At 48.6% G+C, this 19,220-nt stretch overlaps 1 protein-coding gene across 2 annotated transcripts in view; it reads right to left on the reverse strand.

Moving 5' to 3' along the window:
- Positions 1-19,220, reverse strand: part of AOX1 (aldehyde oxidase 1) — an 89,525-nt gene that overhangs the window by 43,801 nt on the left and 26,504 nt on the right. For both annotated transcript variants that reach the window (XM_070933274.1, XM_070933273.1), the window contains exons 17-22: positions 18,647-18,816; positions 17,620-17,734; positions 8,336-8,455; positions 3,418-3,514; positions 2,883-3,007; positions 1,861-1,994 (exon numbers count right to left, since the gene is read on the reverse strand). In XM_070933274.1, the coding sequence (XP_070789375.1) occupies positions 1,861-1,994; positions 2,883-3,007; positions 3,418-3,514; positions 8,336-8,455; positions 17,620-17,734; positions 18,647-18,816 (761 nt within the window). The remainder of the gene's footprint in view (positions 1-1,860; positions 1,995-2,882; positions 3,008-3,417; positions 3,515-8,335; positions 8,456-17,619; positions 17,735-18,646; positions 18,817-19,220) is intronic.

Raw genomic sequence — 19,220 nt, forward strand, 5'->3', positions numbered from 1 at the left:
GCCAGATGGATGACCTTGGGCCAGTCATTCTCTCTCAGTCCAATTCACCTCACAGGCTTGTTATTGTGGGAAAAACAGGAGAAGGAAGGTGTGATGGATATGTTTGCTGCCTTGAGTTACTTGTAAAAATAATAAAGGCAAGAGAGAGAGGGGGGAGGGAGGAGGGAGGGAGAAAGAGAGAGAGATTGATTAGTGGCATACATCACGCTCCTTCCTTCTGTGTTTCCCCCGCACATTTTCCTATGAGGAAGATGTGGCTGAGAGAGGGTGACTGTCCCAGTATTACGGTATCAGTGACCTTCTCTGACTAGAGATGGGTTAGAGCCTGGGTGTCCTCAGTGCCAGTCTAACGTTTTAGCTAGTGTACCTCACGGGCTTTTATCTTTAAAAATGCAAGTGCAGTCCTAGGAATATTCTTTAAAAAGTTATACTTGAAGTTGGTGCTTTGGTTTATAGCATTCTGGTTTTCCATTAAATGACTTTAAGTAAAATGATAAACATAAAAACAGGTGAGGTACTGAAGATGACAAAAGGGCCCCAAAGTTGTGTATGGACACACTGGTGTTTATGGAAGACACAGTTGGAAATCAAGCCATTAGGTATTTTATATATGTTTTTATATGCAAGCAGTATCAATATTATCACAATTTCCATATACAACAGCTTAATAGATATCAAGTTTCTACCAAAATCCAAAGAAAATGATGTGTGCGAACTGGAGCACATCAACAATTACTGTATCAGATTATTAGGATCTTTAGCAGTGGTGGATTTCAAATTTTTTTACTACCGGTTCTGTGGATGTGGCTTGGTGGGCATGGCATGGCTTGGCGGGCATGACTTGGTGGGTGTGGCAGGGGAAGGATACTGTAAAATCTCTATTCCCAACCCACTCCAGGGGAAGAATACTGCAAAATCCCCATTTCCTCCCAATCAGCTGGGACTCGGGAGGCAGAGAATAGATGGGGGCGGGGCCAGTCAGAGGTAATTCTCCAAATTACTCAGAATTTCCTCTACCGGTTCTCCGAACTACTCAGAATTTCTACTACCGGTTCTCCAGAACTGTTCAGAACCTGCTGAAACCCACCTCTGATCTTTAGCTACATTTCATTGATAACTTAATTGCAATATTCAAAAAAGCTGGTGAAAGAAGGAGAAGCGCAACAATCTAATTTATATGGAAGGTATATTATAGTCAATACTCTACTGCTATTAAGTAGATGCAACTTTAAAAACACTTAACTTTTAAAGCAGCCACCTATCTTCTTATATAACATAAGAAGGATGAGGCTCAGTGAGTATTCAGTAGAGCAGGGGTGTCCAACTGGATTTCTTTGAGGGCTGGATCAGCATTGTAGTTCTCCGCGGGCTGGCCGGGGGAGGGAAACCAGGACAGACGCCTCCTGCAACACCCTGCCAACCAAAATGGAGCCTGGGACGCCCCAAATCCCCCATGCCCTGTTTTATACCTAGATGGACTCCTGCAGCACTTTGCTGGCCAAAATGGGGCGTGGGACACCCAGGCTGATAATGGGGCACGGGAGCGCTGCGCACGCCCCCCACCCCATTTTGGATGCCAGGGGCACCGTAGGCCAGTCTGTTGCTATTTTCAGGCTGGCCCCGCGGGCCAGAGTTAAGCACCCTGTGGGTTGGATGCGGCTCACAGCCCTTGAGTTTGATACCCCTGGTGTACAGTCTTTGGGCCTCTATAGTCTACACTGTAAATAAATAAATAATTTTCTTCATAGCAAATTGATGTCCATAATTTTAGAAAACCCAGAGAAAATAAACTAGAAACCATTAAATATATGAACTGGGTTTCAGTTATTTGAGATGGTTGCGCTTTAGTTTAGCACTTACTTCTTTGCAGCCACTGCTGCTGCTGCGGCAAAAAATGGAGGTTTAGTTATTTTTCCGCCAAAAGCTCCTCCAACTCGTTTTGTATGGCACATGATCTTATTGCTCTGAACATCTAACACAGAAGCCACCAAATTCTATAAAAAAGAAAAGCATTCCCAGGTTTGTCTACACCTGTCAAGCAGCATATTCCCACTTAATAATTTACAGCATGTATACCTAGGAACACATATAATTCCAACTCTATGTATATATGTATCTGGGAATTCTATCCTCAGGATTGTACATATAAACATGTTTCTTTAAATCCACTGTTACTGTCAGTTAAAGGTTCTTGAAATAGTCCAGAACTCTAAAACCTGTCTTGTGGAAGTGATTTTGGAATTATGCTCACCAGAACCTCCCAACCCTATCTCGATCATTTTGTAAAAAGCCTTCTAGTTTCTGCTCACTGTGATGAATATAAACAGAGGAAGCATGCAGGAGGTGGGGTGTGGGGTTCCTAATCTATCCTACCACAAAGGATAGGATCCTGTTCCAACAGTGGTTCACCTCAAACTGAAAAGTAATTTTAATGGCCTTTATTGCCTTCCTTGCTGTTTTAAATTTGTATTTAATTTTTGTAAATTACCTGGTTATAGCCCTAAATGTGCTTTTCAAACAGCAACTGGACTTTCTTTGTTTGAAGACACTTTGCTTCTCATTCAAAAATCTCTTCAGTTCCAAACTGAAGAAGCTTCTTGGATGAGAAGTAAAATGTCTTCAAGGGAAAAAAAAAAGAAAGTCCAGTTGCCTTTTGAAAAGCACCTTTGGGACAATCATGACAGGGATGCCTGAGAATCTCCACAGATACCTGGTTACAAGCACAAAATAAACAGAGGCAATAAAATCAACTAATATTAATATTATTATTAATGAACACAAAAACCAATACAGTTTTAGAGCATCCTTGGATGGGTGGGTATGTGACTTGTCTTTCCTCATAGTTACTGTTGAATCAATGGCAAAACCTCAGGTTATCTCACCTGTACATGTGCAGCATCCTGAGTGGACACATATATATCCATAGTATTATCTTCTTTTCTTGGAATGACACACACACTATTTGTTTCCAGGTAAAAATGTTCTTGACCCCCAATGTGGACTTCACCTATTAAAAACAATAGTACCAGGGAGATGATTAGTATCTAATTTCATTTCTTAGTTCAAGCTAGATCCTAACTTTGCCTTCTTCAGTCTGTATCTCTCTGGATGTATTCAATCAATTCTCAGACTTCCCTTGGCAATACAGTTTGGGAATTCTTGAAAGTTCATCAAATAACAGACCAAAAACAATAAAAGCAGAAATGATAAATAGCAAAGAAATATCAAAACAGGGAATATTTCATGCTATTATCCTATGATAAATATTTCATTTTAGGCAAACCTTCTGATCCATAGGCGAAAAGTTCACTTGTATTGAGCTTAAGCAAAATGTTAATGAATTAACTGAATCTACACTATAGAAATATACTGCTTATCACTGGGACTTCATGGTTATTCAGGATTGATACGTCTTACCTTCAATAATTTTGTCCACAGTCTGAAATGCTTTTTCCACATCTCCTCTTTCAATTTTTTTATCTTTTGTTAAAAAGGAGTCATGATTAATTGCTTCCTGGAACAGAGAAGGAAATTTTGAGATCAAGTTCTAGAACCCAGAAGATACTACAGAATGAACGTATCACATTTTGTCTCGGTACAATTGCATTGACTTTAGTTAAGAAATTGTCTCATTGCAAATATGAACATAATTGGCTTCTTCCCAGTTCGTGAAATAGTTGATCATCAAAATAAAATAAAATAAAATACTTGCCATGAAAAATAAAGAAACATTTCCCAAACTGTATTATTTCATACTGGCCAAAGGTAGAGACATTGCCTGTGTGCTGTGAGTAGCACTCAACTCCTAATTCTTATTCTGTAAAAGAGCTCATTCAGCTTCATGTGTATAAATGGGAAACATATTTCAGACAAGTGTATGGTAGAGCATACTGGCTTTGTTGAGTTATGCTATCTTTATGTGAGCCAAAGGAATCACTATCTTTCTTGATATCAGCAAGAAATGCATGCATGCCCCTTCTTGGGATGCTTGGTGAATTTCGGATCCACTCTGCCTGAATTAATGTTATTTGAAATTAAATGTCAAGGTTGTGAATGATGAACCCTGATCGTCTCAGAGTGCTGACTAAGTTGGTCAGTCGGAACCTTGACATTTAAATTATCTTCCAATTTATACTTGTGTAGTTTTTAAAATGAGATCTTACTCAATTGGGGTCGTGGAGTACAGATGGGCTTGTTGATCACGTACCTGGCTCCCTGCCGCGTGGCAATGGCCCTGCTTGAGCTGCTCAACGTCATAGCTGAGGTGGCGGTTGGTACCCCCAGACTTCTAGTCATGGGGGATTTCAACCTGCCATCTGTCGGCGAAACGTCTGAGGTGGCTCGGGAGTTCATGGCTTCCATGACGGCCATGGACCTTACTCAGTTAATTCATGACCCCACTCACATGGGTGGACACACTCTGGACTTAGTTTTTGTCTCTGGTCAGTGGTCGAGTGGCCTTGATACAGGGGATATAGTCATCGAACCCTTGTCATGGTCTGACCACTCGCTCCTTCGACTGGACTTTCTAACCGCTGCACCCCGCCGCAGGGAGGTGGGACCGACCAGGTGGTTCCGCCCCAGGCGCCTGATGGACCCTGATAGGTTCCAGATGGAGCTTGGGCCATTTCCTGAGACTCTGGCTCACGACTCGGCTGAGGACCTGGTGGCCGCCTGGGATAGTGCGGCTGCCGGGGCCTTGGACCGTGTCGTGCCTTTGCGGCCTCTGACCCGGCACCGAACTCACCTAGCTCCTTGGTTCTCCGAAGAGCTTAGGGAGATGAAGCGCCGGAAAAGACGCCTGGAGAGTAGTTGGAGGACCAGCCGCTCCGAATCCGACCGAACACTGGTGAGGTCTCATATTAAGACCTACCTAGTGGCAATAAAAGCGGCAAAATCTAGCTATTTTGCCGCTCTTATCGCGTCATCAGATAATCGCCCGGCCGCCCTGTTTAGGGTGACCCGCTCCCTCCTCCATCTGGAAGTGCGGGATGACCCCTTGCAGGGCCGAGCTGAGGACTTTGTGCAGTATCTGTATGACAAAATCGCTCAGATTCGGGAAGGGCTGGCCTCTGATTGGGTATGTCCGGATGGGATGACTGAGGCAGGTCTTGAGAGTGTTATCTGGGGGGAGTTCGATCCTGTGGCTCCCGAGGACATGGACAGGGTCCTGGGACGGCTGAATGCGACCACATGTTTATTGGACCCGTGTCCCTCCTGGTTGGTACTGGCTTCCCGGGAGGTGACACGAGGCTGGCTCCAGAAGATTGTTAACGCTTCTTTGAGTGAGGGGGTCCTGCCGGCCGCTTTGAAAGAAGCGGTTGTGAGGCCCCTCCTCAAGAAGCCCTCTCTGGATCCGGCTGTTTTGGCTAACTATCGTCCAGTCTCCAACCTTCGCTTTGTTGCGAAGGTTGTTGAGAGTGTGGTAGCACAACAGCTTCCCCGGTACCTGGATGAAACTGTCTATCTAGACCCGCTCCAGTCCGGCTTCCGACCTGGGCACAGCACGGAAACGGCATTGGTCGCGTTGGTGGATGATCTCTGGAGGGCTCGGGATAGGGGTTGCTCCTCTATCCTGGTCCTGTTAGACCTCTCAGCGGCTTTTGATACCATCGACCATGGTATCATGTTGCACCGGTTGGCGGGGTTGGGGGTGGGGGGCACCGTTCTGCGGTGGTTCTCCTCCTACCTCTCTGACCGGTCGCAATCTGTGTTGACGGGGGGGCAGCGGTCGACCCCGAGGCACCTTGCTTGTGGGGTGCCACAAGGGTCGGTCCTCTTGCCCCTTCTGTTCAACATTTATGTAAAGCCGCTGGGTGAGATCATCCGTGGCTTCGGGGTGGAGTTCCATCAGTACGCTGATGACACCCAGCTGTACATCTCCACCCCAGGCCACCCCAACGATGCCCTTGAAGTGATGTCCCAGTGCCTGGAGGCCGTGCGGGCCTGGATGGGGAGAAACAGGCTCCGACTCAACCCCTCCAAGACCGAGTGGCTGTGGCTTCCAGCGTCCCGATATAGCCAGCTGACGCCATCGCTGGCTATTGGGGGCGAATCACTCGCCCCCACGGAGAGGGCTCGCAACTTGGGCGTCCTCCTGGACGCACGGCTGTCTTTAGAAGACCATTTGACGGCCGTGGCCAGGGGGGCTTTTTATCAGGTTCGCCTGATACGCCAGTTGCGCCCCTTTCTAGATCGGGACTCTCTACGCACAGTCACTCAGGCACTAGTCACTTCCCGCCTGGACTACTGCAACGCTCTCTACATGGGGCTCCCCCTGGGGTGCACCCGGAGGCTCCAGCTGGTCCAGAATGCGGCCGCGCGGGGGATTATGGGGGCGACGAGGCGCTCCCATGTGACACCTCTCCTGCGCGAGCTGCACTGGCTCCCGGTGGTCTTCCGGGTGCGCTTCAAGGTGTTGGTGACCACCTTTAAAGCGCTCCATGGCTTAGGGCCGGGGTACTTACGAGACCGCCTACTGCCACCAATAGCCTCCCACCGGCCAGTACGCTCGCACAGAGTGGGCCTCCTCAGGGTGCCGTCCGCCAGACAATGTCGGCTGGCGACCCCCAGGGGGAGAGCCTTCTCTGTGACGGCGCCCACCCTCTGGAATAACCTTCCCCCGGAGTTACGTATAATAACAGACCTCCGGATTTTTCGTCGGGCCCTGAAAACTTATTTATTTCAACTAGCTGGGCTGGCTTGAGCTAAATTTTAAATTGGTTTTAAATTGGGTTGTTTTAATTTACGGCCAGAATATCTAATTATTTTAATACTGTTTTTTAAATTTTGTATGCTTTGTTTTTACTTAGGCTGTGCACCGCCCTGAGTCCTATCTGGAGAAGGGCGGTATAGAAATTTAAACAAATAAAATTTAAACAAATAAATTACATTTACATTTACAATTACATTACATACAAAATACATTTAAAACACATTTCTTACAAACACATATCCAGACATGTATACAGGACTGTTTGATCAACAATGTGTATGTTATGTGAAAAAGTGTGCTTATAAACATATTTTTTTATATTTTTAAATTATAGAAACACAATAGAAGGAACCATAATTACATATATCAAAGTAGGCAGTCTGGATATAAATGATTTGACTGTTTAATGTTTTTGGGGTTGAAAGGAGTAATGTCTTTGAGCAACTGCTGAATGCAGATAAGAGATTTTTCATTTGGAAAAACCTTAAAATTGAGGAGATAAAATTGGAATGTGAGAGAAGGGATGAAACTTCCCTAAAACTCATGGTGCAGATGGGAAAACTACGGAGGATTCCTGTATCTGCTCATGTTAGCACATGAAAAACATAATCTATTTTAGGTTCATCTTGGCTTTACTGGGCAAACTATAGATAAAGAATAAAGATGTCATAGAGCTCTTCTCTTCTTCCTTACTTCTCTGTTCTTTTTAATCTGATTATTTGTTGCATCAGACATTTCTCAAAAATGCATAGAGAGACTTGTCAAAAGAAAAGAGCACTCCAAATAATGAAAGAATAGGAATAGCTTCCAAGAATTGAGGCCTTTGAACTATGGTGCTGGAAAAGACCCCTGTGAGTCCCTTGGACTGCAAGATAATCAAACTGGTCAGTCCTAGAGGAGATAACCCTGACTGCTCTTTAGAAGGCCAGATCCTGAAGGTGAAACTCATATACTTTGGCCACCTAATGAGAAGGAAGGACTCACTGGAGAAGAGCCTAATGCTAGGAAAGATTGAGGGCAAAAGAAGAAGGGGATGACAGAGAATAAGGTGGCTGGATGGAGTCCCTGAACCATCAGTAGGCGTGAGCTTAAATGGACTCCAGAGGATGGTAGAGGACAGGAAGGCCTGGAGAAACGTTGTCCACGGGGTCACAATGGGTCAGACATGACTTCGCAACTAACAACAACAAAGAAAAGGGAAAAGCAATTTGGAGTTTTTAGTTTTAAAAAACAAATTAATGGAGGAAGGGATGTCAGAATTAAATAAATGTCATTTTCTGCTCTCATAATACTCTATTCTCGTGGAGTTGATTAGCAGTACCTTAAGGACTAATATACAAGCCAGGATTAATGTTGAAGCCATAAAGCCATAAGAGAATCCTGGATGACAACCAGCATACCTCCACCCATGCCTGGAGTCTTGACTGATGCCACATCTGAAACCCAGCTGGATATATCTTTGAAAGCAACTGAGGGAGACCATATTAAAGACAGCATGAAAAGCAGCAGTCAAAAACCAGGGTCACTGAGGGTATGCTGACAGGGTATGGGGGCTGTGATCTCAGTTAAACAGTTAGGGCAAATAGTCACCAAAATGCAAAAAGTTTCCCAAATGTTTACCTCAATTGTCAGAATCACTTCCAGATCTTGATAGTCAATCTTCACTTTTTTTGCAGCTTGTTTTGCACACTCAAAGGATGTTGCAACGACACCACATATAATATGCCCAATGAATATTACCTGCATGAAACCCAAACCAAAGAAACTGCATGACTTTTGAATACAGTACAGTAAAAACATTGTTAGATCAGGCGCAGGAACAGAAGACGTGACCAGCTCGATACATGTAACAACTTTATTTACATAGTAACAAGTAAAAGAAGACTGCTGGCGCGCTGCCGGAGCTCTCCTTATATTCGCTCCCGGCAGACGCACCGCCCCTAGACAGGGATTCAAATCTCCCGCCCGATGGCTGGCAGCCAATCAGGGCGGATGCCCTTATAAGGACATAACACTCCTCCCCCCTTAGTCTGAACTGTCAATCTCGTTCACAAAAGTCACGTAGTCGCGCAGGTACGTAGGACGCCTCGGCACCCTAGCTGACCTGCGCAGTCTCACTTGTTCTCCGTCTCCGACCTGGATGGACGGGGCTCTGTCGTCTCCCGGCTCCCTCTCCGGAACCGGGCTTGGTTCGGCTGTCGAGTGAGCGGGGTCACCCCCAGCGCCTCCGGCCGGACCGCAGACCTTGGATGGCTGGTTCTGATGGTCTTCTTCCTGGCCTGTGGATCTGTTGCCTCGTCTCGGTGGCTCGGTTCCGACCCGGGAAGAGCGTCTGAGTCTCGGTAAGTCCATCGTTTGCTCCTCCCTGGTCTCCCAGGCGCTGCGGTTCGGTTGCGGTTCGGCCTGGTGCCGGGTGGGTGGTGGTTCTGTTTGGTGCCCTCTGGACCGGCCCGCCGGCTGCGGGTGGTGCTGGCCCGTGTTGCGTTGTCCGACCTCGCAGGGGTGGCGTTGGTCTGCTTGGTCGGGCTGGCGTTGGTCTACCCCGTCTGGTCGGTGGTGGTCGACCTGGTCGGGCTGTTGTTGCGGCACTACCTCTGCGGGGCGGCGGAGGTCTCCCGTGCCGGGGTGGTGCAGGTCTACCTGGCCGGGTTGTTGTCGGCTCTCCCTTCCCCCTAGTCCCTGGTCTACCGTCGGGTGGTGCCTGGGGTCATCCGGGTCGGGGTGTCGTTTGTTGGCTGTCTTCTGTGATGGGCGGGGGTCCCCCACGTCGGTGATTCGTGTGCCACCCTCGCCCGTGGGTCGTGGGGTGCCCCTCTTGGCTGGGTCCCGGTCTACTCGCCTGGAACTGCAGTCTCCCTGGCTGGGCTGGCATAGGCTGCTGTAACTGGTGGGGTGCGCTGCTCCTCCTCTGGGCAGGTCCCGGTCTACCTGCGGGCTGGGTTGGTGGTCCCTGGCCTTGCCGTGCCCGGTGCCCACCTGGCTGGGTTGGTGTTGCCATCCCCCGTGCGGTTGGCCCCGGTCTACCTCGCTGGGCTGCCGGTGTGACAGCATTTGGTAGTGGGCTGGGCCAACCTTGTCGGGGTGGTGCTGCTCTGCCTCACAGGGGTGTGGTAGGCCTACCTCGTCAGGGTGTTGTAGGCCTACCTCGTCGGGGTGTTGTAGGCCTACCTGGTCTGGGTGTGGTAGGCCAACCTCGCCGGGGTGTTGGAGGCCTACCTCGTCGGGGTGTTGTAGGCCTCCCTCGTCAGGCTGGTTTTCATGTGCCCCCCCCACCTTTTTCGGAGTTGGTCGATGTGGCGTCTCGTGAACTGTCCATCTTCCAACTCAACGATGTAGGATTTGGGCCCGGTTGTGCTGGCAACTTTCCCCTTCAGCCACTTAGGGGAGCCGCTGAAATTCAGCGCGAAGATTGAATCTCCTTTGCTGAAGGCGCGGAGCGGGCGGCTGGCGGTTGCGGTCACTTCCGGGCTGTATTGGGGGTGCAGCCGGTCCAAGGGTGACCTCAACCTTCTGCCCATCAACAGTTCGGCCGGGCTCTTGTGGGTGGTGGCGTGTGGCGTGATGTGCTGTGTGAGGAGGAAATTGTCTATGCGCTCTTGCCAGTCCCCCGGGCCCATCTTGGTGAGGGCCTCTTTGGTCAGTCGGACCATGCGTTCGGCTTGTCCGTTTCCGGCCGGCCTGTAGGGGGCGGACAGGGCGTGGCGGATGCCCAGTCCTGCCAGGAAGGACTCCATGGCCAGGGATGTGAGCTGGGGGCCGTTGTCTGAGACCAGCACATCCGGTAGACCATGTGTGGCAAACAGGCGGCGCAGGGCTCGGATCGTCGCGTCTGTTGTGGTAGATGCCATGGGCACCACCTCGAGCCATTTGGAGAAGGCATCTACCACGATGAGGAGGTGTCGCCCTTGCATCGGACCCGCGAAGTCAATGTGGATCCTCGACCAGGGGTTGCTGGGGGTCTCCCACTTCGCGACTTCGGATTGCGGCGGCGCTGGGCGAACTTCTTGGCACGGGTCACATCTGGAGACCCATTGTTCAATGTCTCTGTCCATGGAGGGCCACCAGACATAACTCCGTGCCAGGGCCTTCATGCGGACGATGCCCGGATGCCCCTTGTGTAAGGTTTCTAGCGTCCGCCGTTGCAGAGTGCTTGGAATCAGCACCCTGTCTCCCCATAGCAGACAGCCTTTGATGGTGGACAGCTCCTCCTGTTTCCTGGCGAACGGGCTGAACCTTTCCTCTGGCTTTTCCGCTGGCCACCCTCTGAGGATCCAGGACTTCACTTGGCGGAGTGTGGGGTCCTTTTGGGTGTGGACGGCCACATCTGCGGATGACACCGGGCAGCTGGCGTCGTCATCAATGTGAAGTAGGTGGAGCGTGGGGGCTGGGTCCTCGACCGGCTTCTTCGACGGGCATCTGCTGAGGGCGTCAGCGTTCCCTATGGCTGTGCCTGGCTGGTGCACGAGCCTATAGGAGTAGCCAGCTAGGAAGATGGCCCATCTCGTCATTCTTGGGGACATGAAGGTCGGGGTTGGTTGGTCGCCTGCGAGGAGTCCCAGAAGAGGCTTGTGGTCTGTGACTATGGTGAAACGTCTTCCGTAGAGGTATTCGTGGAAGCGCTTCACTCCAGCCACGATGGCCAGGGCTTCTTTGTCCAGCTGGCTATAGTTCCGTTCTGCGCCGGACATTGTCTTTGAGAAGTACGCGATTGGGGCTTCCGAGCCATTGGGCAGGTCGTGGCTGAGGACTGCCCCCACCCCGTAGGGCGACGCGTCGCAGGTCAGTCTGATGGGGAGCGTCTCGCTGTATTGGATGAGGACGCTTTTGGACGTCAATAGTCCCTTGATGGCCCGGAATGCTGCTTCCTCTTCCTGGCCCCACTTCCAGGAAGCCGATTTCCCCAGCAGGCGGTGGAGTGGCTCAGCAACTGTGGCTTTCTGTTTTAAGAAAATGGCGTAGAAGTTGAGCAACCCAAGGAAAGCCTGAAGCTCCGTTTTGTTTTTTGGGCTTGGAGCTTCATGGATTGCTTCCACTTTTGATTTGGTGGGGTGTATGCCTGTGCTATCAATGAGGAAGCCCAGGAACTCGACTTCCTGTACTCCTATGATGCACTTGTCCCGCCTGACCCTCAAACCCTTGTCCTTGAACCGCTGCAGGACAAGCCTGAGCCTTTCAAGGAGTTGGGGTCTCGAGTCACCGGAGATGAGCACATCATTGAAGTAAGGCACCACCCCTGGAACGCCTTGGAGAAGGCGTTCCATCATGGATTGGAAGATGCCAGGGGCAGCGCTGACTCCAAATTGGAGGCGGTTACATTTAAATGCCCCTCTGTGCGTGACAATCGTTTGGGCCTCCGCCGTTTTGTCATCCACTGGCAGTTGCTGGTAAGCCTGGGCCAGGTCCAGTTTCGCGAAAATTGATCCAGATCCCAGGGAATGCAGCAGGTGTTGCACCACTGGGACTGGGTATGCGCTCTGTGCCAACGCCTTGTTGATGGTACAACGGTAGTCAGCACAGATGCGCACAGACCCATCATGCTTCAGTGGGGTCACAATGGGGGTCTCCCATGAGGCATGATCGATCGGTTCCAGTACGCCCTGGGCGATCAGCTTATCCAGCTGTTCATCTACTTTAGGCCGCAGGGCAAATGGAACTCGGCGGGGCTTGAGCCTGATTGGGGTGATTCCTTTGTCCAGATTAAAAGAGATTGGCCTCCCCACAAATTTCCCCAGCTTACCATCGAAGACTTCTTTGAACTCTTCGATGATGGAGTCGAGTTCGTCCCTGCGGATCTCGTGGATGCCCTGAAGTGAAAGTCCTAGAGGCTTGAACCACTCCACGCCCAACAGGTTCGGTCGGCTGTGCTGCACAATGGTGATGGGTAGCTTTCCATCGAAGTCGTTGTACTTCACATGGATGGTTGCTCTGCCTAGGATTTCAATGGGGTTTCCGTTAAAGTCCACAAGTTTGTCTTTCGGGGCTTTCAGCTGGGTTCTTTTGTATGCCGGTTTCAGCTGTTGTAGGTGCTGCCAGTCCATGATGGAGAAGGCGGATCCGGAGTCTACCTCCATCTTGCACGGAGACCCCTCTGCTAGCAGCGTCACGTGGAACTTGGTGGTCCCCTCGTCGCTTGTGTGAGCAATGGTGGTGGTCTGGTGCACCGTTCTGTTTCGGGGATATTCCTCCTCCCCGCGCCGGGACTGGTTTGAGGACCGTTTGGATGTCCTCTGGTTATCTTTGCGATTTTCCCGGAATCGCGGTCTGGGCGGCTCCGGGGCTGGGTCTGTGGCTCTGCAGGCCTCGGCGATGTGGCCCCTCTTCAGGCATCGGCGGCAGGTCGCGTCCCTCCATCTGCAGGTGGCTCTGGGGTGGTCGCCTCTGCAGCTGCCGCATCGCTCTCCACGGTCGCCATGCTGTGGTGTTTCCCGCCTGGGAGGGCGGGACACCTTGTGGACGGCCATTTCCTCATCAGACTCGGATTGAGTGGTTGCTTCGTCTGATGAGGTTGGGCCCGACTTGTGGATCTTATGGATCCCTCTTGCTTTTACCATTGCAGCGGCTGCTTGTTCGGACGTCTCCGCTGCTGTTGCCTCGTCGAGGACATCTTTAAGCGGAATCCTCTTCCTGCTGAGGAATTTCTTTTGCAGCCCCACATCTCGCATTCCAAAAACAATGCGGTCCCGGATGGCATTGTCCACATTGTCGAACTCACAGTTGGCAGCGAGTTGGCGGAGCGCTGCCACGAATTCTTTGATGGATTCACCTTCCCGCTGGTTTCTTTGCTGGAAGGTGAACCTGTTTGCGATGGGGGTGCCTGTAGGTGCATAGTGCTCCTGTAAGACGTCCTGCAGGTCGTTCCAGGACATCTCCTCGATGTCCCTAGGTGCCACGAGGTCCATCGCCATCTCTAGGACGTCCGATCCGCAATGAGCCAGGAAGAGGGCTCTTTTCCTCTCATCATCGAGGTTCTGGTATCCATTGCCTCGCAGGAACTGCCGGAATCGGACCATGTATGACCTCCACTTCTCCCGGGATGGGTCGAACGGGTTCAGCGCGGTCATCGGGGCTTGCGGGGTAGCCATTCTGGAAGTCGCTGTGGTGAAGTGACTTCAGCTCTTTGGGCGATCGTGCCGTGAGTCTTTCTCAGGTTCTCTTCTCTAGTCCTTCGTCGCCAGTGTTAGATCAGGCGCAGGAACAGAAGACGTGACCAGCTCGATACATGTAACAACTTTATTTACATAGTAACAAGTAAAAGAAGACTGCTGGCGCGCTGCCGGAGCTCTCCTTATATTCGCTCCCGGCAGACGCACCGCCCCTAGACAGGGATTCAAATCTCCCGCCCGATGGCTGGCAGCCAATCAGGGCGGATGCCCTTATAAGGACATAACAAACATGATTTGATTTATCTCTATAAACTTGTTGTAAGGTTATTTATCTTTTTTAAAACAAAGTTTCCGGGTGGGTAGAACAGATTTTTCTCTTCCCTTTCCATAGATCTTGTGCACCTCTAATCTTCCCCTGAAGAGTTGTGTGGAAACCTGACTGTTCCTATGGTGGGGTGTGCTCAAATCTATAGTTATTTCTCCTTGCTTGATTTGTTAGTTTGGTGGTGATGATGATGTTATCTATTCAGTTATGTCCGAGTCTTGGCAATTCTGTACGCCAGGTCTGTCCACATCTTCCAATCTTCCACAGCTTCTTTGAGTTTTTGTATGCTCTGGCTGACATTATCTTTGATGGTGTCCAGCCATCATGTTCTTTGGCAGCCTAGCTTCCTTTTACTGCTAACTCTTCCCAACATAATTGCTTTCTCCAGTAAATTCCCCCACATAACACAGTCAAAATAAGTGAGACATGGTTTTGTGTTTTTTCCTTCCAGTGACATGGCTTTATGTGCTTCAGAACTTGCTTGTTGGTCACCTTTGCTGTCTAAGGAATATGCAGATGCCTTCTCCAGCACCACAACTCAAACAAGTCAATTTTCTTCCTGCCTTGCTACAGGTACCTATGGGAAATACAATAGAGTCGACTAACCTACTTTTGGTTGCCAGGCTGATGTCCTCGCTCTTCCATATTCGGCTCATGTTCATCATTGCTACGGGACCCGTTGCAATCCAACATTTTTTTTCTGGGCTGCGTTCACCACTTTGAGCGAACTGCGACCCTCGGAAATTGAATTTTTTCATGCATTCGATCTCTTCACCATCAATTTTCATTTTGACATTTCCAGTCTTGGCTGTGGTCTTTTTGATGTTCAGGAAGAGATCAAAATTCTCACTTTCTTCTTTGATCTTCTTGATCAGATGTTCCAGACTTTCTTTGTTTTTTTTATAGGAGACTTGTATTGTCAGCATATTGCAGATTGTTGATGTTTCTTCCTCCATTATTTACCCCGATTTTTGATTCTTCGAGATCTAGCTTCCTCATGATCATTCCAACATACAGATTCAATAAGAAAGGGGAAAAAATGCAACCTTGTCATTCTTTTCTCTATCTTAAACCACTTGGAGTCTCCATGGGGTATTTGCGAAGTGGCTTCCTGATTTGTGATTTCAGCAAGTTGATCAGATGTGCTGGTAGCCTCAGGTCCTGTAGGGCTCTCCATAGCAGGGGTGACCAGTTTGGACCGGCTCGGGCAAGTAGGTAGCAGAGATTGAGGCTAGTTTGCCGAACCGGGAGCAATGGCTGGCTAGCGACGCCCCCAAACCGGTCCACGGCCTGCAGTCCTGCCATGTTTGCCTGCCTTCCATGCTGCCTTCCTGGCGTCCTGGTGGCCAGCTTGTGAAGGCAGGCAAGCAGAAGTCCATATGGAAGGCAGGCAAGCATGGCAGGGCTGCGTGTAAGGAACCAGCAGCTTACTGCCCCCCCCCCTACTCAAGCAGCAGCTTCCCTGCTCAGCCCCGACAAGCTATGAATTCATACAATGGGGTTGTTTTGTTCGCCGCGGTCGTGCTTCGGGAGGGCAAGTGGACATATTCATTATAGTTGTCAGCCGCAGATGTCCGCCTGCCCTCCTGAAGTACCACCGTGGTGAACAAAACAACCCCATTGTGCTGCGCCTCCTTCTGCAGCCAAATGCGCCCAGCCGTGCTTGTCCTTTCCATGGGGCACTTGGAGAGCGAGCGAGCAAGAGAGCTCTCCAACCTCTGTTTTTGTGTGTGTGTGTGTTTGTGTGAGGGAGGGAGGAAGGGAGGGAGGGAGCGATCTGAAGCCGAGGCACCCAAACTTCTGGGAGTGGTGGGGGCGGCTTCTGAGCAGCCCTGAGTCAGCCAGCTCACCTGACTTACTCCCTGAGTCTTGCCATTCTCCTTGCCCACCCCTCACCCCACTCAAGCAGCGGCAGGCTCTGCGGGACAACAGGACCTCTCATTTTTCCCATAGCATGGCGTACGCTTGCTACCTCTGCTTGTCTGCTTGCAAGCGATGATGTTCTCTGCTTCTCTCGGGATGCTGGTGAAGGCACCATGGATGCATAGCTTGTTGGGTCTGAGCAGGGGAGCCGCTGCTTGAGTGGGGTGGGGGTGGGGGCGAGGAGAACGGCGAGACTTAGGGAGGTCAGGTGGAGCTGGGTGCTCAGAAGCCGCTGCCAGAAGTTTGGGTGCCTCGGCTTCAGATCGCTCCCTCCTTCCTACACATACACACACACACACACACACACACACACACACGTTGGAAAGCTGTCATATTCACTCTCTCTCCAAGCACCCCATGCACAGCCCATTTGAGGAAAGGGCAAGTAAGGCTGGGCACGTTTGGCTGCAGGAGGAGGCCCAGTGGAAGGCAGCTTTTTCAGCAGCATCCTCCTCCCCTCTTTGGATTGACCTGCAAGGGGGAGGCTCTGCCTTTGCAGAAACGGGGTGGGCGGTTTATATGGAGGATTGGTGGGGGAGGGGATGCACGGCCCTTTGGGATGAAGAGCAGGGCAAGAGAAGGCTCCGGGCTTCGCTTGGGCAGTCAAGCCAGAGGGAAACTCAAAGCGTTGGGGGCTTCAGAAAGGCAGAATGTGCTTTTGTGCAGTTCCTGGCTTCTGTGACATTCTGTGAAAGACAGAATGTGCTGCTGTTCTGTGTCAGAATATGGAGCTCCTGGCTCTAATGATGAGTTATGTGAATGACTTCAAATTGGTCACGCCCACCCAGTCACATGATCACCAAGCCACACCATACCAAGCCACACCCACAGAACCGGTAGCAAAAAAATTTAGATTTCACCCATGCTCCATAGCTTCCCATGATCAACACAGTAGAAGACTTTCTTGTAGTCGATGAAGCACTTGTAGATTATATTTTGATAGTCACTAAATTTTTCCGTGTTAGTTTATTTCACCAAAATCAATAATTTCCATTATTCTAAAAGATTGAGCAAGCAGGATACAGGTAGTCCTCTACTTACAATCATTTATTTAGTGACCATTCGAAGTAATAACACCACTTTAAAAAGTGACATATCACTAGTTTTCACACTTGCAACTGTTGTAGCATTTCCAAGGTCATGTGATCAAAATTCAGACCCTTGGCAACTGGCATGTATCTATGACAGTTGCACTGTGCTGGGATCATGTGATTATCATTTCTAATCTTCTCAGCTGGGTCCTGACAAGCAAAGTCAATCGAGGAAGCCAGATTTGCTGCATTATTCACTTAGCAACTGCAGTGGTTCGCTTAAAAAAGGTGGCAAAGAGATTGTAAAATGGGACAATACTCACTTAAGAATTGCCTTGCTTTATAATAGAAATTTTGAGCTCAATTGTGGTTGTAATCCAAGGACTACCTGTAATTGCAAATATGTATCTTGGGTAAAGAAACCCTAGAACAAGCAGAAACTCCTATACTAACTCATATTGGCAAAAGTTGTGCATAAAGCTTGACTATTACATGGAAATAAAATATCAAAACAAAAATTACTTCATTGTCTGCAAACACATCCTCTTTGCCATCACCATTTTTCCCTGGAATGTCTCGAGCTGTTACTACATCAACCACACCTGGTTCTTTCAAGGCTTCTGATATATCAATGGCTCTGGAAAAAAGAAGAAACACGTCCCATTTAGCTCAGTTCAAGGAATTGGTTAGACAAACTCTCTAATGTACAGGACATACAGTACTTGTTTTCTGACCTAAAGTAAACATCAATGACAAAAATGCATACTCATTCCAGGCAATTTAAAACTACACCAGACAGTCTACAAATTGTCTTCGGGCTTCAGTTTCTGATTTTACCCAGTTAACTATAAAGAAACAGTGGCCTAATTCAGACTGAGCCTATTGTTCAAAGGGAAGAAGTCATAAAAATGCCTTCTTCCTAGAGCTAAGAGATAGCAACTAGCCCAAAGTCACCCAGCTGGCTTTGTGCCTGAGGTGGTAATAGAATTCAGAAACTCCAAACTCACCCTCACATTTTGATATACTAACAAAAAAATTAATCAATGTGTGTGGCATAGATTGTATCAGAGATTTTATTTTACATGATTTATTTTTTTAAAATGAGACACCCATGTACTGTTTAAAACTTCAAATATGCAATGTTTAGAAATTTTGTAACAATTCTTTTTTTTCTGTTTTGTTTTTTATTGTTTCTTGTATTTTTTTTAATTCACCCTTTTTCTTTTTGTGTACCATTTTGTAAAACTAATTATGAAATAAAATAAATAAACATTGGAAGTAGAGAAAAAACAAGGAAACCTGTAAAAATTAAGAATGCATTTCTTGTGAGAGGGATATAACAAGAAAATCCAGTGCCTGCAAATTGTATTCTACTCTTATTTTAAAGAATTGGATCCTCTTTTCATTTACTTTTTATTTATAACCTTCACTCTTGACCCTGGCCACAGATGAACTTAAATTTTTTAAACAGATTTAAAGTGTGTTCTGAACCTGTGGAAATATGGCCCCCAGTACACATTTCTCATGCCTCTTCTTTCATGTTACTTACAGAATTTTGGCATGGGCCCGTGTGCTGGTTACCACTGCCATGTACAGTTGCCCCTCTGCCGGTGCCATATCATCAACATAGACAGCTTCACCAGTGGCATGCTTAATACCAGACTCATGCTTGATGGGACGTCCCACAGGGTCTTGAGGAAGTTGTTGAGGATCTACATCCTGTCACATAATAGGAAGTCACTGAAACTATTGAAAAATGGCATTTATAAACCCCTTTCTATTTTTTTCCTGAGTAAAAGGTTACATTTCTACTTACTTTAGAGTTCCTTATCTTTGTGAACCAATAATCACACATAAACTAGTGAGAACGTAGGTGGATTGTCACAAAATGGTTCAAACATGGTCAGTCACAATACCCACATATATCAGAACCTACAACCACTGGGCTGTAGCTTCATCCCATTTTCTTTTCTAAGAATGCCTCTGGGATTTATGTGGGCCTGAGAAGCATTGTTGCAAATGTAGAATACAACTGGGACTACACTTCATTTTGCAATATTTTCACATCCCACTCATTTTTTGAAAACAGAAATATTTTTAAAAATAAAACTAAGTAAAACAGA

Source organism: Pituophis catenifer, unplaced genomic scaffold (genome assembly GCF_029215685.1).
Source record: "Pituophis catenifer annectens isolate HBS135680 unplaced genomic scaffold, rPitCat1.0.hap2 SCAF_1, whole genome shotgun sequence".
In the NCBI taxonomy this organism is placed as follows: domain Eukaryota; kingdom Metazoa; phylum Chordata; class Lepidosauria; order Squamata; family Colubridae; genus Pituophis; species Pituophis catenifer.